Source organism: Hydra viridissima, unplaced genomic scaffold, assembly GCF_058129835.1.
Source record: "Hydra viridissima isolate aposymbiotic clone 2 unplaced genomic scaffold, HvirCarnegie_v1 scaffold_17, whole genome shotgun sequence".
Classification (NCBI taxonomy): Eukaryota; Metazoa; Cnidaria; class Hydrozoa; order Anthoathecata; family Hydridae; genus Hydra; species Hydra viridissima.
This window is the reverse complement of record NW_028324316.1, coordinates 1,990,134-2,017,372: the sequence shown is the minus strand read 5'-3', so window position 1 is coordinate 2,017,372 and position 27,239 is coordinate 1,990,134. Positions and strand designations below refer to the sequence as shown.

Genomic DNA, 27,239 nt, shown 5'->3' with positions numbered 1-27,239 from the left:
TATTATATAAACGGTTTATAACATCTGATGATCGCTATTGCGTGAAACTTTAAGTAATGTAATATAAGCCAAGCTAATTATTTAGTTTATGTAATAACAATAATATATATATATATATATATATATATATATATATATATATATATATATATATATATATATATATATATATATATATATATATATATATATATATATATATATAACACCATAGATTAATGTAGATCATACGATTACATTAGGACAAGTTTTAGTGTCAAAATTATTTAAATAACTTATTTAAAAAAAAAAACGGACACGTGTGATACGAAGTAAGTTCCATAAAAAGAACTCGAGTTGCAGAAGCAGAATTTATTCCTTTGAGCATCATATAAAAGCTTAAATAACATTTCACAGACCAGATAAAATTAGTTTTAATTAGTAGCGAGAAATGTCGTAACTTTTGTTTTCTTGTTTAAAGCATTAATAAAAATTCAATGGAAAAATGTTCTAAGCAGTTATAAAATCGCTAACAACAAGTTAAGTGGACAAAATTTTTTTGTTTTACGATGTTATCAATAATAATTTAGTGTTTTATTGATTAACTATGTATTTTTATATTGTTTAAAATGTATGGGAAATTTTATGTTAAAAACTTAAATACGGAATTAAAAAAGGCATAAAAAAACAACACTTTTTTAACTAAAAAAATGCCTAAAAACATTAAACAAATTCAATTAACTCATAAATAATGTAATTAAATTTACAATGAAAAATTAAAATATATATGGAGATACATTAAAATATATATGCAAGTTAGCAAATTCTATATACAACCAACTATTATCGGATGAATTATTACCAAATTCACTATCCAATGAATCGGATTCAAAGTTATCTGATTTGGTGGTATTAAAAGTGGGACAAGTAAATTCAGAACTTTTAATGGTAATTTATCGGTTCTCTTACATGGCACATCTTTGTATGAATTATTTATAGGATCAGATGTTATTAAAAGTATCATAAGCAAATCTACATTTGTGGAAATACATGACTTTTTTTCTGAATTTAGGCTCGTGGAATCGACGAAAATTTTTATTGCGGACTATTTCTTGAAACTCTTCCGAGAGTTGCGTGATCGGAAGAAAGCACGCTTCCGGACTACATACAAGAATCTAGTGCACAGCAATAGGTATATAGTACCAGAAATAAAGATTTATTTAAAATCTTTTGGTTTCAGAACGAGGTTTTTCAAATATGAGTCGACCATCATCAAGTTGTATTTCTGAGCATTTAACAACCAGGCTCACTAAGTGTTTGATACCACTCAACAGAAGCGTTTCTGTTATTACCAGATAGAATTCGGTTTGCGTCCTCAAAGAAGTGCCTGGGAAAACATACTTTAGTCTTTTGAAGAAACACCATCTAAATCAATTATAGCTTTAGTTTGGTAAAAGATACACGGTGCATAGGAACATGCTTCAAGACCTTGCAGCACATTCCCAGAAGACCTTGCAACACATCCCCAGAAATATATTTTTTTTTTGATTACCATCAGAAAAATTTCCTCGTTCAAAAAATGTGAACGACAGCTTTTTTTAGTGGGACCTGGGAAGAAACCATATATTTCAAGGAGTGCCGAGGAAGTTTGTAGTTCAAGATAGGTAACTAAGGGGCATACTCAAAGCTCTAGCACGTTAATACTCGCGTCGAATGAGGATGACTTACAAAACATTAGGGTAATTAGAGCTAAACCAACTCCGTCCCGCACCCTAACTGCCCCCTAGAACTACGTCTCCTTTAAACATAAAAATTTTTTTTTTTGTTCTATCATAAACTAGATCAAAATTCATTAACAGATTTCAAATTTCATCAAAAAATCTCTTTTTGTTTATGATTTATAACCTTGCAAAACTTAAAATTACCTCCGAATTACCCCATAAAATAACTTTAAATGGTCTTAGTTTTTAAAGGAATAACTTTTTTTTTGATGTGATTTGAAATCTGTTGATGAATTTTGATCTAGTTTAATATAAAATAAGCAAAAAATTGAAAAGGGCTTTTAGGAACCATACTCTAGGGGAGGGCTATTAGGGGTCGAGTAGGGTTTGCTACAATCACTTATTACATTTAAAAAAATTTCTGGTCTTTATGGTTAGATTATGATTGATATTTTAGGTTTCAAAATCATACTAAACGTTTGTTCATAGGAGGTTTAATATTTTACATTTTACAAACTACATTCCTGCAAATAGAAAGCTGCTTTATAAGTGCTTGTAGTTGTAAGAAATAGCCGCGTTTTTAAGCGCCTCTATAAAGTTTGGGTTGCGCTCTCCAACTTTTCTCATTCACCAAAACTGATTAAAATCCTGATGAATAGATTTGAGAGCTTGTTTGGTCTAGTAACCTAAGCCTATAGAATATAAGAAGTACAAAAGAAATGCAAGTTTATTTAATAAATATTCGTCGTAATTTATGCAAATTTTACAATTCAACTGTTGAATAGGGTATTTAATTACTAATATTATAAATTTTTTATCAAATTTAAAAATATTTATCATACTGAAGATCCACCTTGAATGTCAATGAATTTGATAACATGCTACTCAACTATGTGTTCCTTCAAAGGAATTGAAGCCCTTAGATTTCTATAGCTCGTAGAAGACTCCCCTAAATCTTTGACATATGTGAAGCTCAATGATTTTCCAAAACAACCATGGACTATTTTTTCAAAATTTCTAAGTACCTTAATGTATTTGGCAGCGATAACATCAAGACGAGACTCCTGAAAAAACAGTTCAAAACTGTGTATGTTTTTAAGCAATTTATTGCAAGCATTGTCTTCCAAACGATACTGCCCTTGGTGTAACACTCTGCAGATATTTATCTTAGACAGATATTGGTTAACAAAATGTAACCCTTGTTTTCAAATAAATTTTTTTCAATCTCTTTTAAAATTTGTCTGCAACACCTGAGTAGACCAGGAATATTTACAACTTATTATATTTATTTTACAACTTATTACAACATTATTACAACTTATTACAACAATAAAGAGGGATTAACAACATTTGTGTACTTTTGATCAGCCATCCATTAGTCGTAAAATATACACAAAGATTTTAGAGTATAATGATTAGCTTTTTGAAAGTCAGGAGATGACATCATGCAATACGAACAAGGGTGCTTTGATGTTACAGTTTAAATATAAATTTGCTGAATCTTTCAGCACCATAACTCAGTGATTATTATACACCAAGCGAGAACCAAAAATATGCGAATATATATTTTTTAATATTTTGGCAGATAGTGTCCCAGTCACACACACAATTACATCTGCAGTGACGATCAGTCAGCAGCATACAACAAGTAGCTGCATTTATTCAATGCTAAAATTAAAAGTAAAAAATCTTGTGTAAGCCCGCCTCTTCTCTAATAATTTTTTATAATGCAGTTTTCTTGAAAATTCGAATAGTTACATGGGGTCAGCTATTATAACCCATAATCATTGTGTTAACGGGTTCAGGCAAGTACAGATGGCCCTGAATGATGCTATTTTATCCATTAACAAAAGAGGTTTCAGTTTTTATAATTTCTATTTTTAAGATATTATTGCCAATATGTTGAGAGACTCAATTTATGATTTTGATACACTAATACGTGTTACAAATGTTTATATACGCTAATATGAGTCTATACTTGATTCCGTAATGCAAGAACTGTTTCAGCCTATCTCTGTAATTGTCTCTGCGGGACAATCTGCGGGCTCAGAACGCACAGTTTTAGATCTCAGTTACAAAAAAAAAAGTTTTATGTTAAATTTTATTTTGGGTGTTATGATAAATGTATACGAGATTTTGACCTGTTTGTTATCAACAAAGACACACCTGAGAATACAGCTAGCGCAATAGAAAACTCTGATCTCTTATCGACATCTGCAGCTGTTAATAGCGCTGTAGTTTCAATTGATAAGAAAGAGCTTCTAGAAATTGTTTTAATCAATAAAGAAGACATTGTAAAAGACTATTAGCTGTTGTGTTGCAAGTGAAGCTCAAAACGATGCTTACAATATGGATCAAGTCTTAGACGAGAATGCCACACCATCTTAGATAACCAAAGCTGCTTACCTTAGAGCCAAAACCTAACCAATCTTGCAGAAAAGTAAAATAAAAGATATGTTGGAGGGATCCTAAGCTATAATCATGAGCTATAATCCTAAGCTATAATCATGAGCTATAATCATGATCCTAAGCTATAATCATGAGCTATAATCATGATCCTAAGCTATAATCATGAGCTATAATCATGATCCTAAGCTATAATCATGAGCTATAATCATGATAATATATCTTGATAAATATGTGAATAAGGGGTCTGGCTGATACGTCAGTAGTTGTTACTCAATAAATGTTTCAATCTTTGAAAATCGAACCCTTCGAGGCCTTCTGAGAAGAGGCATGTATAAAGACATCATACATACCAAAAAGAGCAGATATAAGTATTAAAAATGAAGACAACTACTATTTCGAGTGATTAATACTCTCTGTGCTATGTCTGTAGGACACGGGTGGCATCCGGACCATCCAGCGACTTATCAAGAACATTTAGGCAATAAAACGTTTAATGAAATTGAATTTCCAGTTTCTAATATTTCAAAACATGATCTTAATTAGCTTATCAAACTTTCAAGACCGGGCAGTAAATGATTGATACGAATACATTTAGTTAATAAAAGAAATATTGATTTATATAAACTCATTTGTAGTTTAAGCTATGATCAGACTTTTAAAAATCATTATATGTATACTTGCTAAATTCATAAATAACTTATAAACTATATAATTCTTATTTACTCGTACACACTTATAATCCAAAAAGGCTCTCCTGAACTCATCTACGTTGTCAATATGACGATATATATTTTCTAAATCTAGTAACATAATTTAGCAGTATATATATCAAATATAAAAGATATTATCGAAATTCCAAAATGTTTTTTATCTTTTTTTAGTGAACCTCTCGCTTGAAACTTCGATAGAACTTTCTTTTTTTGATAAATATTTTTTCTATTGGCAAATGTCAATATTGCCAATAGCGTGAGGTATCAAAAAATAATCATTTTTAACAGAAGATGGGCTGATATAGTTAAAAAAAGAGGATTAGTTGTAGATGTTTTTCTGAATGTGGTCATAAAACAAATATTCAGCAAGGAGACCGAAATTTATCATAATAATGCTGTTAATATCAAACACAAGTCAAAAAAGATGAAAGTAAAGCAGTCAAATTGAAAATAAAGTCCTTTTTTTCCACTGATCCAAATTAGCCAAGGAAATTTGGTAGTTTTTGCAGCCATTTGGAATGAAGATTAGCTTCTATTCTTGAGTTTTAACCAATTGGCATGTGAAGGATATTCTAGAGTGGATACATTTATAATTTGTGTGCAAACGATTAAAGTCATGCAAATTCCTAAAGTTAGTTTATGTCTAGTTACAATATGCAGTCATAAAATGTGTTCTTTAACTAGATTAGCGGAACTGACAAATTCGCCCCTTAAATGACAAACCTACCCTACATAACTTGACTATAAATAGATCATTTTACATACGAATGCATTGTTTGAAACTTTTTATCCAATACATTACTAAAGTGACGGTTCTTGATATTAAAATAATGTATCTTATTGTTTTACTTTTGCCCGAAATTTCATGTACGAAATCACCCTATTTTCGCTTGTGGAAGATCATAATTCATACGTCCAATCCAACTAATTCACTTTTTAAAAATTAACTTGAAACACATATTATTCACGGAATAGAACAGGAATAACAAGTAAATCGTCAGCCGCAACAACTTCACCGTTAAAGTAGTCTTTAGCTTCTTTTACTAGCTTTTCAACACTTTCTTCACCTGATCTCGTTCCATCGTTTCCTGCTTTGTAACGTTGACTAAAATGAGTAATGACAAGTGTCCGAGCACGGATAAGAGTGGCAAATCGACCTGCCATACCTAAGAAATATAAATAAATGAATAATTATAACAGTTACAAATATAAATGTAATAATCATTAAAAAATGACAATGATTAACATCTTTGAACAAATTTATTGACAAACCTGCTGTAGAGTGCCCATGTTCAACTGATTTTATTTCATCAGCATTTTCATTAGTGGATTCATGAACGAGAATATCTGGATCACAACCAAATTTGACAATATTTTCGCTATTACAGGTATCTCCTAATATGACTAACTTTCTTCCTTTCCTTGAAGGTCCCAAGCAATCCTCGGGAAAAACAACATCTCCATTGGGTAACGTAACCGATTCTCCTGATTTTAGTTTTCCAAATAGCGGTCCACTTGGTATACCTTTTGATTTTAAAAAGCAGACATCAAGCTTTCCAGGAAGATCTTTTTCTGTTAAAACGTAACCAACACATGGTATTGAATGTTTAAGAGGGACAGCTTTTACTATTAATGAATGTTTACTACACACATCAAAATATCCCTCACTTTCAAAGCTAATTTCTTTTCCCATTGTTTCGTTAGGGTGGATTGGGAGCTCAAATTTTGAAATATCTGGAATTAAGCTGTTTTTAAGATCATTACAAGCGGGACCTTAAAATAAATTTTTTTTTTATTTCCTATTTTAAAGAAGGCTAACAAATTAAACCAACCATATTTCTTTCGGATTTTGATTCAATTAATTAGAACTTCTTAAAGGTAAACCCAAGTTACTTACCACAAATAGATGGAATTAGAAGTTCATGAACAGAATAGCTAAAACTAAGATTTGAACATGATAACAGCAATGCTGACCGAACAAAATTTTTTAAACCAACAGGCCCATATATATCAACATGACTGTGTATATCAGCTTGATTGAACCCTATAGTGCAAAGGAGACCAGGCAATCCGAAAACATGATCCCCATGTAAATGAGTGATGAAAATCTTGCTTATTCGACTAGGCTTTAGTTGACTTTTTTGAAATTGAATTTGACTGCCTTCCCCACAATCAAATACCCAAATATTGCCATCATGACGCAAGGCTAAGCATGATGAACTTCGATTTGGTGATGGATAAGCAGAGCCAGTGCCAAGAAAATGTAATTCCATGTTAACTCATTCTAAACTAGAATTTACATAAAAAAAGATGTCAAAAGCTTCAAATAAAATAATTTAAATGATTTTAAAACATTTAAAGACTTTTAACTAAATTTAAAGAGTTTTAACTTTTTAAAAAAAATAAATAAATAAAAATAGTGAAGTATGTATGTATGTATGTATGTATGTATGTATGTATGTATGTATGTATGTATGTATGTATGTATGTATGTATGTATGTATGTATGTATGTATGTATGTATGTATGTATGTATGTATGTACATTAGGGATATTTTTTGCAAAAATTTTTTGCATGTATCAAGAAAATACCAATTGCACTCTTGAAAAATTTACAAGTACAAAATAGGCTTTTTTATGAAATAAAAACATGGACAAAAATACAGACATAGGTTTTTTAGTGTTTTTTTGTCAAAAGAAATTTAATATAAACTTTTTAAATGTTTTTACACAATGAAAGTAAATCTTGTATGAGTTTAATTCAGCACAAATTTGATTGCTGAATTGGAGTTGGCTTAGCAGTCCAAAAAACCATGTACCACTAACAAAGTTACTTGATGACTGACTGTTGTATGACTATTCTGAAAGTAGAATATAAGCAAGCTAAGCATAGATTGCTGAACTCATCCATCTTGCATTACAAATATTTGTCAAAGTTTTGAAAATTACTTTAGGGAAGCTTCCTGTTTTCTTAATCTGCCTGTAACAAGTAAATTTACCAAAACTTTAAACTTCACAAAATTTTATTCCCATAGTTTTTGTTCTTATTAGTATTTTCATAGTATTTTATTCTTATTCAATATTAAAATAATATATTAAATATTAGTATCTTCATAGTATTTTTTCTTATTCAACTGTTAAGGATGACTATTTATAGTTATCTTGATTTTAATCTCATCAAATTAGAATTTAATAGTTAATTTGTTACAAATAAACAGATCTTATGAGTTAGACTATCAAAAGAAGTTTATAAAGTAACAAAAGGTGGAAATAATAAATATTTTATACATGAAAGACAATGTAAAAAGCATGCATATAACTAGTAAAATGACACTAATAATGAATTAAAACTTTTACATTAAACTAATAATAAAAAAAGATGAGAAAACAGTTTTTAGCTGGAGGGTAATCTATTTTAATATTTAACACTTTCTAATGGTAATTTACATTTAAAAATGATATTTTTCTATCAGAGTGGCATGGAAAACAAAAAACTTCCAATTTTTTTTTTTTTTAGTTATACCCCTAATGTACATATGTAGGTATACATGTATTATATATATATATATATATATATATATATATATATATATATATATATATATATATATATATATATATATATATATATATATATAACGAATGTATGTATGTATAAATGTATGGAGGATATCCAATAAAAAATTCTTTTTTTAGAAAATTCCTCTAGAAAGCACAAATATACGTTTATCAAGTAGATAAGCTATTGTTTATTCTACTGTAAGATACCATATAGTATTTATCAAAATTCAGTTGTGATAAACATTATAACTAGAAGAATAAATATGGAATGTATGAGACACACCATTTTCTATTTTGACATTTTTATCAATTCCTTCAACATCTATCTCTGAATTTTCTTTCATCAAATATTGGATAAAAGACTTCACATGAAAAATCAATAACTATTTTTGTTAAATAAATTTCTTCACAAAACCATTCCATTGCTTCTTTATAAACACTATAATCTCCTACAATAAATATGATTTCAATAGTATCAGAATAAAACTTATCTGATAACTTTTCATTAGCTGATTTTAAGCTTGATTCAAGTATAACACTTTCTGGAAACTCCTCTGCAACAAACAGGCTTCTTAAAACTACATTTAAGTGGCTTTTCATATGCCTGTATTTTAATAACTGCTTTTTGCTTTCCTTCTTTCACTACTTTAGTTGTCATTAACAAAATATATAAACTCCAGGGCAAGTATCCATTTAATCCAATACCACATTTTGAATCAATTGCAGCAATAGAGTTTATAAAAAAAACAATTGAAATTGTTTATTAGCAAAGTATATATATTTAAACCAAGGCGATACTTATTACAGGCCTTCCCGTCGCGAATCCGTATTTTTGACTGGGGGCGGACAATATTACGGAAAGTTTAGTCTTAAAACTTCGATTTGAGAGCAGTTGATAGTCACAAAATGGTTAAAAAGTGCTGTATTCCTGGACGTAGAGGAAACTATGACACTAAAAATAAAGTACGAGTTTATAGGCTTCCCTCGAATGAAGAAGAACGAAATCGTTGGATAAATTCAATTCCAAGAAGTAATTTTCCAAATAAGCCAGATACTGTTGTCTGTGAAAGACATTTTCCAGAAAATTTTTTAAAAGCTCGTGTCAATGGGAAAGATAGACCAATCGAACCTCCTTCAATTTTTCCTAATATTCCATCAAGTATTATACCAACTCAACCTTTAAAACCAAGGTCCACTACTAAAGTGTTGTCTTCTATCAGAAATGAAAAGTGTGATGAGTTGTCACAATATTTAAAAAGTGATTTGTTTACATTCATTTCTTTATGTGAAGATATTAAAAATCATAAATTTGTTTGTCCTGTAACAACTTTTGTTGTAAATGAAGTTTTGCACATCCAATCAAATTCCTTTTATGTTAACTGTATACCTATGTTTGCTGTTCATATCTCAAGCAATTTTAAATTTGAAAGTTTTCATGCTGGTGTTCGTTGCTTTATTTCTTCATTATCTAAAAACCATATTACCACTCTTGATTGTTTGTCAAGAGTGGAAGAAACAATTCGCTATCTGAACAACATTGAAGTTGATCATCAAAGATTGATATTACAAGATCATATTGCATCTATGAATGCATCAGAAGTAGGTAAAAAAATTTATAGTATAGAAACAATCATCAGATCGTATTCTTATTTTTCAACATCTCGAAGTCTATACAATCAGTTAAGAAAAGATTTTAAACTTCCGAGTGTAAAAACACTGACAAAAATTACATCTAGGACAAAGAATGTTTCAGATATTAGTTTTATCAGCACTGTATTTTCAAATATAGAGGAGAATCAGAGAAATTGTATAATACTGGTAGATGAGGTTTATGTAAAGTCTCTTCTTCTCTACCATGGTGGTTCTCTATTTGGAAAAGCTGAAAATAACCCTGAGTTGTTAGCAAATACTGTTTTGGGTATCATGGTTAAATGTTTAAAAGGTGGACCATCTTTTTTGTGCAAAATGATACCTGTCTGTCATTTGGATGCTTCTTTTTTGTTTGAGCAAGTATGCTATGTTATTAATTCAATCAAGTCTAGCAATGGAAAAGTTATTTCAGTTATTTGTGATGGAAATCGAACAAATCAAGCTTTTTTTAATTTATTTGAGAGAGTTGAAGAAAAACCTTGGTTAACAAAATGTGGGATTTTTCTACTTTTTGATTATGTTCATCTACTAAAAAGTATCAGAAATAACTGGATAACAGAAAAAACACAGGAATTGCATTTTGAAAAAAATCAAAATATGACTGCTAAATGGAGTGACCTTAAATGTTTATTTGATTAAATTTTGTAGCTATACATCCAAAACCTATTGAAAGACAAAATGTTTCACACTGTTTAAAAGTGTTTTGTGATAAAACTATAGCTGCTCTCAAAACTTATTCAAAAGTTATCCACCCTTGTAATATGAATGAAACCATTTGTTTTTTAGAAAAAGTTACTAAATTCTGGAAAATAGTTAGTGTAAAAGAAATTTATGGCGACACTCGATTTTTAGATTCTCGTAAAAGAGTTATTTCGGAAGAACTAGACATGAATTTGCAATATTTATTTGATTTCGGGGATATGGCTCTTAAAATAAGTGGTAAACAAGGGTGTAGAATAAAATCCTTAACTAGAGATACAGGTACTTCAATTTGGCATACTTGTTATGGGTTAGTAGAGATGTGTAAATATTTGTTAAAAAACAATTTCATTTATGTTATGTTAGGAGAGTTCTCAACAGATTATATTGAAAAAGTATTCAGTAAGTTTAGACAAGGTTCAGGCAGAACATATTTTATAACTGTTCAAAATGTTGTTGAAAAATTAAACATTGAAAAAGCTAAACTGTTATTGGAATTAAAAGTTGATGTTTCAGATTACACTACTGATATTGAGCATTTATGTCAAAAATGTGGCTATTTTAGAAGTGAAGAATCTTGTGATATAATTAATCAATTGCCTGAACTAGAAGCATCTTTGCCACTGAGTACAAAAATGGCTCTGTTTTATATTGCAGGCTATGTTACAAGAAAAGATGATGTCAGTGAAAATGAATTGTTGACTGACACTGCATTTTATTTTCAGTTGTATGGAGACTACACAAAAACTATGGACAGAGGTGGATTGAGGGTACCTCTGGATTGCTGTGTTCAGTGGGTTTTTTTTTGTTACATTATTTTTGAAATTGAGAAAAAAATGACATGCAGAAAGTCGTTGTGCAATATATTTATGATGATATCAGATATTTATAACTTAAACATGCTAAAGAAACATGGTGTTATATTGTCAAACATATTTCTTAAAAATTATTGTTTGTTTATTTCACCTAAATCCTCTAAAGAACCTGCATTAAAGGTTTTAAAATTATCTGTAAAACATTAAAAAGTATTGCTATGTACATTTTTCATAACAATTTCTAATATTTGATGATTATTTTAATAGCTTTTTTTGCATTATTTTAAAGGTTGTTTATTTTTCTTTTGTGATTTCGTTTTTAAATAAAACTCATTCATTATTCTGAAAAATGTTGTTTTTCATTACTTCTTGTTTTATTAAAATTTTATGACATTTAACAAAACTGCATTAGACACTTTGTGCATTGGAACAGTTCCTTTTAAATTTAATAAATTAACTGAAAATAATGTAGCTCGCATATTTTTTCAGCCATTTTTTATATTTTCCGTAAGATTGTCCGCCCCCAGTTAAAAATACGGATTCGCGACGGGAAGGCCTGTAATAAGTATCGCCATGATTTAAACTAAACTTTTTTTTTAACACTGCAAGTACCCCCCCCCCCCTCCCTTAAAAGCTTATTTTCATTATGTCATAAAAAAAGGAATGTTTCAAAATAATTTTTCTGTTTCTTCATTTATCAATATGTCATTCTTCTTTTATCAATATGTCATTTCTGTTTTCTCATTTATCAATATGCGTCGCTGGACATACCCAAAATATGGATATATATATACAGTATTGGACAAAACATTTGCAACCAACATCGAACAATGCTAAAAAGTGTTCCTAATTTTACATGTCTTAAAAACGAAACGAACTATACTACCACAGCAAACAGTTCAGGAGTCTGGAGTCATAGCATGCCATGACATGAGCAATCAGCTGGCAGGTGACAGTACACAGGCAGAATTTCGTTGACAAGTGCCATTTTGCAGCGGACAAAACAAGTGCAACTTTTTTGGTTTGTTTCATTTTCTTAAGTCTGGTCCGTGTAAACGTCACGGAAGTTTTTTAATAATTAAAGGAAGTATCCAGAAGTTTCCAGAAGTTTCCAGAAGAAGCATCTGGAAGCATCCAGTAGCATCAAGAAATATCCAGAAACATTCAGAAACATTCAGAAGCATCCAGACGCATCCAGAAGCTTCCGGAAGCATTGAAAAGAAGCATCTAGAATCTTCCAGAACAGGTTCACACAGGTTCATTTTACTATATAAGAGAATGTAAATCGACATGTAATTCAGTCAGTATATGGAAGTCAATCAGTCAGTATTATCAAGACAGTTTATCGAAGTGAGTTTTATCAAAGTGTTTTATCGAAGAACATCAATACAAGAAGTGAAATACAACAAGTGTTTCATTACATCAATACAGTCCACATCCAACCAAGACGTTGTGTTCCACAGAGCATTATTGTATTATCACAAGGTAAATGTAACACGGTAAGCCTTGAGAAGCGTGATTATTTATTTTTATTATTTTTATGACTTCAAGTGCAAAAATGGCTCCCGACAGTCTTGGATTGGAACTAAGAAAGAAAATTATTGGCGATTACGTAAGTGGAATGTCACAAAAAAGTATTTTTGATGAATATCGCGTGAAAAAATGGACCGTATCAAGACTATGTCCCAAATATCGTTCTACGGGGAAGTTGGCAGCAGATAACAAAGTTGGAAGACCGCGTTCCACCACTTCTAGAGAAGATTCTATGATCGTCAGATCCGTCAAGAAGGATCCCTGGATATCATCAGTCGAGATACAAAAGCAATTAGAGCTGCCTGTATCGGACCGAACAATCAGACGACGTGCTGTTGAAGCCGGATTGTTTTCTTGACGCCCTGCAAAGAAACCGCTGATTTCACTAAAAAACCAGAAGAAAAGACTCCTGTTTGCTACATCTCATATTGACTGGAATGCGCAGAAATGGCGAACTTTACTGTTCAGTGATGAATCGAAGTTCAACATCATTGGGAGCGATGGCATTTGCCGTGTACGTCGACCGGCCGGAAAACGCCTCAATTTAAGTTACTGCCATAAGACCGTGAAGCATGGTGGAGGCAATCTAATGGTCTGGGGGTGTTTTTCTGCTAACGATCTAGGTCCAATACATCGAAACGATGGAATAATGGACCGTTTCATGTATAAAAATATCCTGAAAGATGTTATGTTACCTCATGCTGAATGGAATATGCCAATAAAATGGGTTTTTCAGCAAGACAACAATCCGAAACACATTGGAAAGGTAGTCAAGCAGTAGTTTCAAGACAACCACCTATCGGTGATGGATTGGCCGCCTCAATCTCCGGATCTCAACCCTATCGAGAACCTGTGGGAGATTGTCAACCGCAGAATTAATCGTGAAGGTGTTCGTAATAAGGATCAACTGTTTGAACAAATCCAAAAGGCCTGGGCAGCGATTTCACAAAGTTTCATTGATCATCTGATCAAATCTATGCCTCGAAGATGCAAGGCTGTGATCGACAACAAAGGATTCGCCTCGAAATATTGATAGCGAAATACAGCTTTGTCAACATTTTGTCGAGTTGCACTTGCTTTGTCCAGAAGGAAATCAACTTTTTTTAATACTTTTGATTAATTTATTAATTTTCGTGTACAAATAATGAACTTTGTGATGAATAAAACTTGAAGAACTTTGTCTCTAAACAGTTACATAGTTATTTCTCTAAATTGAAAAAATGCAGCACTTTTATATAAAGAAACTAAATTAGCATTATTTGGTTGCAAATGTTTTGTCCAATACTGTATATATATATATATATATATATATATATATATATATATATATATATATATATATATCTTTAATTTAATTTTTAATGTTTAAAACCCTTTCTTTCTTTTTATATTGTTCAAAATGCAAGTAATTAAAAAGATACACAGTTTTGTATAAAATAATTGGGGATGCCCATTGATATATTTTAATATATGCTTGTTGTTAATTATAGTCTTCTCCTCCTGATGATAAATATCAATAGAATTTGACTATAATGGAAATTGATCATATTTATTCAACAAAATATTGAAGTTGTGAATATATATATATATATATATATATATATATATATATATATATATATATATATATATATATATATATGTATATATATATATATATATATATATATATAAGTATATTGGTATTTAATCGTACATCATTCCATCAATGATGATGATTAAATACTTACACCATGGAAAAGAGAAAAAGTGTTGCAGCGCTATTTTTTTTCTTTTTTAGAAATGGTTTTATAGAACGCAGGAAAAAAAAATCATGTAGGCCTATGAGATTCTTTCTTCGATTTTGGAAATTAAAATGGTTGGTTGAAAGCGAAGGTTTTCTTTAACAAAATTTTATGTTAACTTCAAATAAATCCTAAAATGAAGAGAAAAGTACAATAAAAACATGAAGCGTGAGCTTTAGTGTAACAATCAAATATTGCAGGAGTATGCAAAAGGTTTGTCGTTTTTTGTTTAAACTTTATTTCAAAAAGTAGGTTTAGATATATTAGCTATAATTAAGATATTTTCCGTTATAATCATCGACCTTCTGTCATCTTGTTAGCAAGTCTCGAATACCAACCTTGTAGAATGATATTGGTTTGGACTAAAAAAAAATACGAGGAGATTTTCAACGTCTTTCCGGATTGTAAATAAGTGCTTTCTAAGAGAATTCTTAAGTGAGCAAAACAAATGTTAATATCGATGACGCTAAGTCTGGTGGATAAGCAGAATGTTGCATGAACTCTCAGCCTAGTTCAAATACTGTATTTTGTGTTTCCATAACAACATATGGACGAGTATTTCATAGTAATATGACTTATGGCTTTTTCTAAACTGGTCCAGTTCTTTTTTTTAAGATTACTTTATTCAAACGTCTTACCTGTTGAGAATAACGTTAAGCCACCGGACGTTTAAGGACGTCCAATGTTTACTGGGAGGGTGGTCGGACAGTACGTAAACGACGGTGCCGATTGCTAATCAAATGTACACGTTCTTGTAAGTGATTTTGCTTCAAAATTAGTCATAAAACCACCTTAAATACCACGTGTTAGTTTTATTGTGTTGATTGCTATTCGTCTTTCAATACTATCATAAAATCTGATTTTGTCAGACGTGTAAAAAGTATAATATATCTTGTGTTTTATAAACCGTGCTTATTTAATTTTGAAGGTATTTCAAAACGTGCCCGACGGGCATAACAGAACCGGGTAAAAAGGATAGTGTCCATTTTTCCATCCTTATTTAATATTTACTTACTTACACGGTGTGTTATTATACATTATACAATAAAAAATGATCTATTGCAGATGGCATATAATTCTAAGCGTAAGAGTACTCTAGCTCGTTGGTCTGAGGAAAACTTAGATAAAGCAATGGAAGAAGCTAGGAAAACTTCAACGTTAAAAGCTCATAAAATGTATGGCATTACTTATGCAACTTTGCACAGACACGTTAAGAGTGGATCTTCTATAAAGAAATAAGGTCGCTTTGTATCTGTTTTTACGCTCGAGGGAGAAGAAAAGCTCTTGTTCTATGTTCAAAAAATGGGTTCTTTGTTTAATGGCCTCACGCGGACCGAATTTCTGCAAATAGTTGGAGAATTCGCTAAAAAGAGAGAAAAACCTGGTGTTTTTTCCGGAGATATAGTTGGCGAAGGGTGATTTAAGAATTTCAAGCTCCGCCATCCAACACTGGATCTAAGATCTCCTGAATCAACATCTATATAATAGCTCGTGTCAAAAGATTCAATCGAGAAGCTGTTACTTGACTTTATAGTTTATTGGAAGAAGTTGTAGAAAAACACAATTTTTCAGCAGATATGATCTTTAACATGGATGACACTGAAGTAAGGAGATCATCAACAAAACCTTCTAAATTATTGTCGACCTATGGAAAAAACAAGTTGGAATTGTTTCTAGTAATGAGTAAAGAAGTCCTGACGAATAAAGTTTTTTGTTGTTGTATCTCGGGAATATTTATTCCGCCGTTTTTCATTCTAAAGAGAAAGAGACTTAAACTAAGGCTCTTAGACGGTGATCCTCTTGGTGCAGAAGCTACAACCACCTTCAGCGGTTGGATAAACTTTACCAAGTTTTTAGACTGGCTGTAAATGTTAGTGAAAAAATTGTGCCCCGCTAAAGAACATAAAGTACTTTTAATACTAGACAATTATAAACCGCACAAAAGTTACGAAGCACTTGATTTTGCAACCAGAAACAACATCCAGGCAGAATCATCAATCAGTATGACTTTGCAAAACTTTTTACAGGAGCGTATCTGAAAGGGGCTACACTAGTAAACGCAATCAGCGGTTTCCTTGCAAGAGGCATATATTTATTCAATAGTTACAATATTAGAGATGAACATTTTGCATCGTCTGAGGTTTATCAAGGAAGTACTGCAAACATCGTACCAGAGACTAACGTCAGTTGCACTAAAAAAGGAGAGCAAAATTGAACTGTGGCTGAGCCAAATATATCAATTATTAGCCCATCGCTGTTTGCTACTGGACACATTCTCTTCTCAAGGCCTACCATCGCCGACATCGAACCCTGTCGCCGGCTCTTATCATACAAATATCTCCAATAATGAAAATCAAGGTTACTACATAACAGATTCAAGAATTTTACAAGAAATCAGGCCAATACCGGTTCAGATAAAGCAAAAAGAAAATTCGATCCTCAAACAAACAGCAAAAAGCAGAAATTTTAACCAGCACACCAATAAAGATGGCGCAGAAAGAAAGGATTCACGCAGCAACAATAAAAAAGAAAGTGTTGTTTGACATTCTGGGTCTATCAAATATTATAATTAGAAAAATACGTGCCAAAAGAAAAACCGACTTCTTTTGCATTGCCTGCAACGAAAAGTATAAAGACCCTCCAATTAAGGATTGGATTTACTGTGATAATTTCAGAAAGTGGACTCTCGAAACTTGTTCTTCATATTCCGGCTGAGGATCATACTTTTCGACGATTGCTTTGATTATATATCATTATTCGTTTTGCCCGATTCACATATTGATTTTACCCACCAAATGTTGGCAAAACGGATTATCACTCAAATCTTGAAAAAGTTGTTTTATTTGAGAAAGATAGTAGTTTTTTTTTAAATTTTAATTTTAGTATGACTATTTTTTGTTCAAACGTTGTAACCAAAAAAGTAAATTAAATGAAATGACTATAGTATATATCTTTTTTTATTTATTTTGAAAATTAACATATTCTTCTTGCCCGTCCGTCCCCAAGTTGCCAAAACTGAGAGTTTGAAATTATAAGCAGATGACCTTTCAACATTTGTTCACACTTTAAAAGAGTTTGACCGCTTGTACAGCAAAATGTTTCTTTGGGCAGATCACATTTCTATATATTGATTCTTTTTCAAAATATTTACCATTGAAAGTAAGAAAACCTTTTTTTTGTAATAGTACGAGTACTCAGGGATCACTAGAAACGCCTGAATACTTTTACTGTTACAAAAACACTAACAAGAAAAGGTAGTGAAAAAAAAACTCTTTATCTTCCCCCTCTAATTTGTCCCACCTTAGAACACATGCTCCTAATATGAGACAGTATCCTATTATCCTATCTTAAAAAACTTATGCTCCAAATATGAGACAAGTCTACAATGTTAACTCACGGGTTAAAAGAGAGATTTTTAAACACTTTATTCAAAATTTGAATAAACTAAGTTGAATGAATAACAAACCGCTATATGTATTTCATTACCTAATAAACAGATTTTGCTTTGAAAATATATTTTAATTAAATCAATACTTTTCAAGATTATAAATTTAGCATTTTTTTAAATTGAAGTTAGAGTTTCTAACATAACTTGTAGCAATATTTCTAACATTTTGAACTGATTTCAAAATTCTTTTGCTTTGAAATTTAATTTTTCTTTTAATGTTTTCAGTTGATTTATTTCTGATGAAGCACTTTTGTTTTTATGCAATATATTTCTTAAAACTTATCTAGAGATGGTTTAAAATTGACACTGCTCCACTTGATGAAATTTAATACATGCGAAAAGATGTCATACAAGATATGAATAGACTAAAAACTGATCGTCTGTATCATGGCTCTCTAAACCGTTTTAGAGAATTAAAAGATTTTAAATAATTTAAATTAATTTAAAGGATTTGCCACTGTAGATAAACGAAAATTTTTAAAATTCTTACTAATTCTATTACAAAATTTGGACGTTTGAGTTCTAAGAAGGTTAAATAGTTGGGGTGAATTTCCATCATAAAAGAAAAATTTTTGCGAGTATCTGAAAATATTATACAATTTATGTGATTTTAGGAACAATTTGACTTTTTCTCTGATAACAATTCTCTGATAAATGGAAACCGACTAATAAAATGAATTTTAAACGGATTTTATTTAATAACTCTCCATATGTAAAAGATTTAGATATAAGCAGGTTTAACTTGTAGCAATATTCTTATTACTTGATATGTTAATAATAATCACTTCTATTTACCAAAATATAAAAAATATTTAGTGAAAAAGTTTTAAATATACAGTCATTATACATAACAGAAAACAGTGTGCAAATAAATTTTGTTGCTTAATATTATTACGCAAACAAAAAAACATCACAATGAATCCATAAATCATCATGCCTAACTTTCCTCTACATCATCAGGAGCTTTATGAACTTTTTTATCAGCTAACTTTTGATGTAGGTTCTTTATATGCCTCCGCAAATGACTAGGGTTGTTAAATGCCTTCATACAGTTGAAGCACTTAAAAGGTCTTTCGCCATTATGAACAAACATATGTCGCTGAAGATTACCTGATATAGAAAAAGCTTTTGGACATTGATCACATTTGTATGGTTTTTCACCAGAATGAGTTCTCAAATGTTTTCGCAAAGAAGACTTTTCAGCAAAGCCTCTATCACAAACTGTGCATACAAATGGCAGTTCCCCAGTATGAATCCGTTCATGCTTAGTTAAAGAACCAGGATCTCTAAAAGCTTTCTGACAGTGAGAGCAAGCATAAGGTCGTCGCTGAGTATGAGCAGTAATATGCTTACTAAATTCACCTTTACTTGAAAAAATTTTTGTACAAAATTGGCAAACAAATATGTTATCTTCTCCTCGATGAGTAACTAGGTGCTGATGATAATCAGAAAGGTTGCTAAACTCTAAGTGACAAAAACTGCAAGTTTCTACGGCTGCAGCGGTATGTGTTTTGGCATGATTTTGAAGTGTTGCCAATACACTGAAAGTTACACCACACTCTCTACATTTGTATAGAACTTTTGGTCGATGAGAAACTGACTCAGCAGAGATATCACCTTTTTCAGGAGTCAATGCCTGAATAATTGTATAAATTGGCTTTTCAGGGCAATTTTTAGACAAACTTAATTCAACTCTTTTACTTTCTTCTTCATCAACCTCTTTTGCAGTTTCTAATATTAAACTTTGCAAAGAACTTAATGATACATTAGAGTGAATAGAAGCATTTATTTCATTGCTCTCAGAGTTTAATAAAATATCAGTTTGATTATTCTGCATCTTGAGATTAAATAAAGTCTTCATGGGAGCTTGGTCACAAACCACCTCATGATTTTCATTAGTTTTGCCAAAATCTGACAATTGTAGCTTATTGTTATCTCCCAATATATTTTTTTCTAATTTCATTAAAGGGGGAATACTTGAAATAGAGCTGGAGCTTTCCTCAGGACGAGCAAAAACAGAAAAACTATTTTTTTCAAAATATTCTTTAGCAAGGTGTTTTTTTTTAGTTTGATCATTCATTGATTCTATAAGCTCTGATATTTGTTTATGGCGATTTAATAACTGGTGCAGTGTTGCATTTTGTGCTTGAGCTGCATGAGAAGTGGAAATTTCATCAATATTACTTAAGTTAGGAAAGTTAAAAACCTCACTTCCTCCAACAGAATGCTGTGTAACTCCTAATTGATGCAAGTATAAAGTTGATAGTAGAGATGAATCAAATGCTTTATTTAAACTTGGTATTGGCATTTTGTTGACAAGTATATCTGCAATGTCAAGATGGTCTGATTTACCAGTAATACTTTGTTTTGCTTGGTTGCCCAGCAAAAGTGATAATCCCATATGAGTCAAATAACCATCAGGAGCAATAAATGTTGGTTGAAGATCACCGGGCTGAATTAGGAAGGGAAAATCAAAACTAGATGCACCAAAATTTTGATTTTTTAAAGATTCAGGTAAGTTATTGTTACCTAATGAGTTTAAAGTATTAATTTTGGTCTGTTCATCTTTTCCTTTTGCTAATCCCAAAGGAACCAATGAGTTCTGTTGAAATGATATTTGATTATTTATTATTTGATGATTGTTAAGTATTTCAGTTTCGGAAGCCAGAGAAACACCAGATGAAGTCCCATATTTCTCTAAACATATTTTGCTTTCTTTACTTTCATTTTTCTTTAGAGATCCAGAAACTGATGAAGGAGTTGATAAATGAATTGATTGAAAAGGAGACATAGAAAAATGATCAACCAATGTTGCTGGTAGAGGTGACTGAGTTTTATTTATCATCAGAGATAGTATATTTAGCAGCACACTGTTTAGAACAGTGTCATTGTTTGAAAGATGGTGCTGATCTGAAATATGATCTTGTAGGGTACTATAAATTTCTTGACACTTTAAACAAGATTTTTCACTTGTTTGTTGAAGCATAACTTCAGAATAAGATGAAAATTACCACTAAACTAAAACAAGAGCTAAATATAAATTATTAGTTTTAACATAAAGTTTGCATAATGCTAAATTAAGTTATTAGCAGTCAGATAAATACATTAGACCATTTAAGTATTTTACTAGCGCATATAAAAAAAGATTTGCTTTCATAAATGAAAAACTAAAATGAAGTAACATTCTCAATTTTCATGTTTTTTTTTGTGTTTTTTTTTTAAATCCATTTAGGTTATACAAACTAAAATACTTTTGATTTTACAGATTCTAACCACAAATCTGGTAAAAAATTTTTATCTAATAAACGTTTAAAAAGTAAAACAGAATCTGAAACACACAAACAGAAGCTAACTAGCTAGCTTAGATACTGTATATAACTTAAGTAGCTCAGTTTAAAAGAAAAAGAATTTAAAAAAATAATTATCGGAAACAATGTCAGATGTTACGCGAGAGCCGTTCGGATAAGTCGGCCCAAAAGATGAAACCATCCCTTTTTAAAAACTTTTTCTTACAAACTTTGTAATTTGCTTTTAAAAATTGATGCAAGTTTTGTGGTAGGTGATTGTTAAAACTACTAGTTTATTTTTTATTTGTTTTTGCATTTTAAGATGGCGATTTACAACTTCCAAAAACATTTAATGGAAGCTGCAAATTTCAAAATGGTGCGACCATTAAATTTTTATGGTTCTTTTTTATCAATATTTACATTTATTTTATTTAAACAGTTTTGAACGAAAAACTTTAATTACAAATGGTCAAACTGTAGAATTGAAAATTTGAAGAAACTGTATGAAAGAGACAGGAACTCCTTATTGATTCAGTGTCATGTTGCAGCTTGATTTAGAATTTTCCATGATAGGAGTTTGTAATGCCGTTACAAAAAGCAAAGTAATGTTTAATCAAATAAATTATAGCCTCAAGTAACAAAACGACAGGGAAGATAGGATTGTAAGAAAGCTTTCAAAAGATGATCCGAGAAAACCTGCCACTCAGAATCAGTTGTGTTTTTACAACAGTAAAATGATGCCACCTTGCTTCAGGATTTTGTTTGATAAACCATCACTAAAAACATTGTTAACCTATAAGAAAAGTATTCCCTGAGTCGAGATTGACAAACGTTATTCTTACAATCAACATTCTCTAGAGTGACGAATCAAAGTTTATGTTTTTTGGATTTGATTTACGGTTGTAAAAGTTGAATCTAACTTTGATATCGTCACCAAATTTTTTTGTTACAATTGAAAGCCACGAGCACACAGGTCACAAGACTTTAACTTTTTTACACTGTCTGCGGAAGAAAATTGTAAATTTGGTAAACTCTTACAACTCTTTTTGCCAAAATTTTGAAGTACATTTATTTCCAGTTAAATTTTATAGATCAGACTTAAAATCACTAATAAAGAAACACTTATCTGCAATATTATTTTTAAGCACACACTAGCAGACGGGCTAGGGTGGCTATGGTTTTTTCACTTTTTGCAAAGTAAATTTTTTTTAAACGAAGAACATCAAATTACAAAGAAATAGAATCATGGTAGCGCGTTTCACAACTGCTTCTTAAAAGTATCAAAACATCTACGTTACAAAAAAAACTCTTAGTTAGAACAGTCACACAGTGCGTCATTTTAACAATCTTGAGGGAAAAAATTCCAAGCACAAACATAGACTATAACTTTGCTTATTTAAAGTACAATTATAGATATAGTAATCATTAAAACGCAAAATAATAAAAAAGCATACATAACACTTTTTGAATTTTATAAAATGGAGCAAATTTAAAGAACTTAAGAATTTTTAGATTTTAATTTCAATATTTAAGAATTTTTATGAAATACACATTTATGCTTTACAATTAGATAACAAAACACAATTTGAAAAAGGCAAAAATAGATTATTCATTTGTTTAGTATCTCTGGGGATGATATGTTCATCCAGTGAATCCTCAGATGTGTCCACAGAATTGTCTTTTTCTAAAGCCGTCTCACTTTGCTCACTTTCTAATAAATTTAACAACTCAGGATTTATTTTAATATGCTTAGTTTTTGGGCATGCTCTAAAACTTGCTATAACCGGATCTGAAGTAATTATTAGTCTGTTTAATAAATTTGTATTTGTATGTTCCCTAAACTGCCTGTTGTGTTTGTTTCTAGCCTCTTGGGCTTCTTCAGAATATTGTCTGATTGGAAAAATGTACGTTTCCATATTGGCTCTGCCATGAAATAAAACTTTATGAAGGGTAACAGGCATAGGATACCATCCGTATTGTTAAATATAAAAGTCTCGGGTCACTCTTGCGTAGTTTTCGAATTTATCCAAACTGATTTTACGATCCAAAATTATGCATTTTAGAATAATTCTCAAGTGTTTTATTAATTCTAAGCAAACTCTTATTATCTCAGTCGACTTCACAGCATTTTTTAAAAATGAACGAGCACAGTTTCCATCATTTATATTATCAGTTTGCTATTTGGGTGCATCGACTAAAAAATTCAATTCACGTCTAAACTTTTCCTGGGCCTCTCTTTTTTTTTTTCATGCAACCTTTTCTTTATTTTCATTTGCACTTGGCAACCAATGTTTTAATTTCTAATTGGTATGAAATGTGAAGAACGCATTCAAAAATTCTAATTCACCCATGAAGAGCTAATAATCCAAAAAAAGATATTCTTTGTTCATTTCTTTTCTTGATAATATATTACATCATTCATCTCAATGCTCTTCCCCACAAATGTGACAGCATTATGTGGAAGAACATGTTGACACCGCCTTGCAAACTTTTCCTTCTATCATAGCTGGTATTATCGCAATGTGAAGATCTCCGAGAGATACTTTGGTGCGCCTAAGCATTTTAATTTGTCCCCTTAATTAATTTCTTTAACTACTAAATTTGTAGCCTCCATCGTGAAAACCAGTTAAATGGGGCAACAATACCAAGTAGACAATGTGGCAGGGTTCAAGTTCTAGTATTTTTTGTTTTTGTCGCCTGTTAATAAATAGGGATTAACAATATTTGTGTGCTTTTTTTCTCTTTTTTAAATTTGTAACATCGGCCATTTATTGGTAGTACAATCTATCTACACAAAGATTCTAGAGTATAATGATCAGCTTTTTGAAAGTTAGGAGATGACATCATGCAACACGGACAAGGGTGCTTTGATGTTGCAGCTTGTTTTCCAACCAATTGAAGAAAAACCTTTAGATCTTCAAATGATGTGTAATCTAAGAATGAAATGTTCAATTTATCTAAAATTAATAGCAAATTATGATATTTTTTGTTCAATGAAGCCAAAATGGCAAATATAATAGTTTTGTGAACACTTGAGTCTTTAAAATCTTTGCACGCATATCCGTCACACTTGCTTAGTTTCTCTGGAACTTTATCATTTTTTAACTCTGGTTTTAAGGGTTATTGACATTGCTGCTTTAAGGAATCCCTGCCCTCCATCTATACCTAATTTGATATCAACATCATTTTTTCCTTTACTTTTATGATGAAGTACAATTGCTACAAGCTCTTCAATGTCATTGCAATACACAATAGGAGTATCTTTTTCAACCAACTATACATTCATAAAAAATCAAAATGAATGCATATAGTTTTTATCACACTCTGCTGATTCCTTCTTATGATAACTTCTCAGATGAGTAAATAAGCCAGTCGTAGATGAAGTAGGACAAGATATTTTTTGACTGCATTTTCAAATTTTACAAAAACCAAAAATAGTATCGTTAATTTTACCCCTATTGTTTAGCAAAGAAACTAAAAACTATAAAATAAAAGTAGAGAAAGCACTTATACAAAATGTATTAAAATTATCAATATTATTATTATTCCTATGATTTAAAAATATGCGAAAGTTTGAAATGTCAGCACCTGTCATTTGCAATTAATTTTTGAAAAAACCCTGGATTTTGTTTTGTAGCAGGAAAAGAAACGAAACTTTTGTTGTAAAAGAAAAAAAAAGCAAAGATTATACTTGTTAATTGTTTTATTTCTAAATATCAAAAAGAGAAACTTTCTAAGATAGTAAAAAATAATTAGTGGAGATAATTTAGTTTTATATTAAGTTATTTTTTAGAATACAACAAGATTCTATTTATAGGCAAATTACAAGAACAAAATACAAGAGTTGCACTACAAAGAACTAGCCAATAACGATTCGGCAAAGAAAAATTTTTTTTTCTTGACACAAACAGTTCACATTGACACCAAAAAAAAACTTTTTCAGCTGAAAAAGGAAATGTATTTTGTATTTTGAATGCTCAAAATACAAATAGTACTCTGATTTGAATTTCTTAAAACCGGATTTTTTTTATTATATGATAGTATGACTAAATCATTGATCAAGAATTATTTTTTGATTCAATGAATTAAACAAAATGAATGCAAAAGTAATACAAATTGCAATCTAGTTATCAAAAAGTATTTTTTTTGGTAATAGTTTACTTACCTCTTCGCTTTCATTTAATGCTAATAGCCAGGGTTGTGGAGTCGGTAAGCTGCTGTTCCGACTCCGACTCCGACTCCTTCATAAGTAACCAATTTGTAACAACAAATAGTTGTTTGTTTTACTACAGTTATTTGTTTGTAATAACAAATAAACATTGGCTATTTCATCACTATGATACAAATAATCCAACCACTTAGTGCTTTAAATAATATTTATAAGAAAACAATTTCTGAACAAACAACTTTTCTGAACTCTTGTTATGCAATAAACTCTTATGCAGTCGCTAATAACATGAATTTGTCAAAATCATGTTTGAAATATTGTCAGTTGGACAGAAAGAACTCGTTCTTCTTTAAGTTCATAATTCATTCTTTAAGAATCTTTTCTACTAAGACCTGGAGAAATTTGCTGGTGTGATTAGCTTTGGTGTCTTTTACTGTCTTGGTAACTGCTTCATTTTTTTCAAAAAAAAAAATTAAACATTAATTGCAAAATAGTTCACTCTGTTAAGAAACACAAAGCGTCCCTTGAGAGATTGATTAAGTTCTTCTTTTTGTTTAACAGCTTCTCCAATCACTAATTTTCTAATACTCTCTCTATCCAGAGAAACAAAGTTAATTGAATACTTACAGTCTTTCTGTTTGTTGAGCAACTCTTTGGTGCTTGTTGGTGGCACGCCTAGCTTTTTAATAAGAACATGTAGCACAGTGCCAGACAATTTAAGTCGGGAGTTAGGGGATCATGAAGTTATATAGTTTAAGGGAAGGTAGAGGAGAGGGTAAGGGAGGTGATATATGATTCTCAGTGATAAGCAGCAAAATACCCTATTGCTTATCACTGTTTTAAAGGCCTAAAAATAACATGTCAAACTCCTTGTCCTCCAGTTGTTGCAAACTACAATTCCCATTGTGTCTGGATTTCCCATTGTGTCTGTAGTTTTGTAACATCTATAAAATCCTTATGAAAATTATGAAACTTTGAAAGATTTTTTTTAAACCGGAGTCGGAGTCGGTACAATTTTTCCGACTCCGACTCCGACTCCACAGCCCTGCTAATAGCAATGGGAGTTTATCACCATTAAAAAATTTTCCTATTATTTGATTGTTTTCAATCAGTTTAATGTTGAAACCAGATTCCACACTTTTCCGTACTGCCTCACTTCTTAGAAATTGTACAACTTCAATCATGTTACGATTACTTAGAAATCATAATGAAGTTATTACAAAAAATTGGCTTTAAACTCATAAAATTATTTTTAAAAGTATTTTTAAGCAACAAAAAGTTACCTGGCACGTAATTTTAATTGAGATTTGTTCAATTTATTTAAAGAAAAGAAAGGTTTCTTAACCTCAGTCTTTCCGAAAGAGACCGTTGCTTGAATCAAAAGTTTTCAAAGCTAAGGTGTCTCTGAGTCATTTGTGCTTAAATCTTTAAAAGAACTGGACAGAAATTTTTCTTACATTGTTGGGGATGTTGAT

General features: G+C 30.8%; 2 protein-coding genes and 2 pseudogenes across 2 annotated transcripts; 1 reads left to right on the top strand and 3 right to left on the bottom strand.

The window, feature by feature from the left end:
* Nucleotides 1-5,199: 5,199 nt before the first annotated feature.
* LOC149877024 (zinc phosphodiesterase ELAC protein 1-like) lies at nucleotides 5,200-9,206 on the bottom strand. The gene is made up of 4 exons (XM_090074533.1): nucleotides 8,664-9,206; nucleotides 6,717-7,108; nucleotides 6,092-6,592; nucleotides 5,200-5,985 (listed from the first exon to the last, which is right to left on the bottom strand). Exons 2-4 carry the CDS (start codon nucleotides 7,090-7,092, stop codon nucleotides 5,780-5,782), a joined length of 1,083 nt encoding a protein of 360 aa, XP_089930659.1. The 5' UTR covers nucleotides 7,093-7,108; nucleotides 8,664-9,206; the 3' UTR covers nucleotides 5,200-5,779.
* On the bottom strand, nucleotides 8,608-9,131 carry LOC149877025 (dihydrofolate reductase-like; annotated as a pseudogene).
* Nucleotides 9,207-9,233: 27 nt separating the features above from the next.
* LOC149877023 (uncharacterized) lies at nucleotides 9,234-11,894 on the top strand (annotated as a pseudogene).
* A 6,663-nt stretch (nucleotides 11,895-18,557) lies between these two features.
* LOC149877022 (uncharacterized) lies at nucleotides 18,558-21,804 on the bottom strand. The gene has a single exon (XM_090074527.1). The coding sequence runs from the start codon at nucleotides 21,293-21,295 to the stop codon at nucleotides 19,247-19,249; it is 2,049 nt and encodes a 682-aa protein (XP_089930653.1). The 5' UTR covers nucleotides 21,296-21,804; the 3' UTR covers nucleotides 18,558-19,246.
* Between the last annotated feature and the right edge of the window lie 5,435 nt (nucleotides 21,805-27,239).

Coding starts and splice junctions, on each gene's coding strand:
- LOC149877022 (XM_090074527.1), bottom strand. CDS start 21,295: ATGCTTCAACAAACAAGTGAAAAATCTTGTTTAAAGTGTCAAGAAATT.
- LOC149877024 (XM_090074533.1), bottom strand. CDS start 7,092: ATGGAATTACATTTTCTTGGCACTGGCTCTGCTTATCCATCACCAAAT. Junction 6,593..6,716: donor TCTAATTCCATCTATTTGTG/GTAAGTAACTTG, acceptor ATTTATTTTAAG/GTCCCGCTTGTAATGATCTT. Junction 5,986..6,091: donor ACATGGGCACTCTACAGCAG/GTTTGTCAATAA, acceptor TATATTTCTTAG/GTATGGCAGGTCGATTTGCC.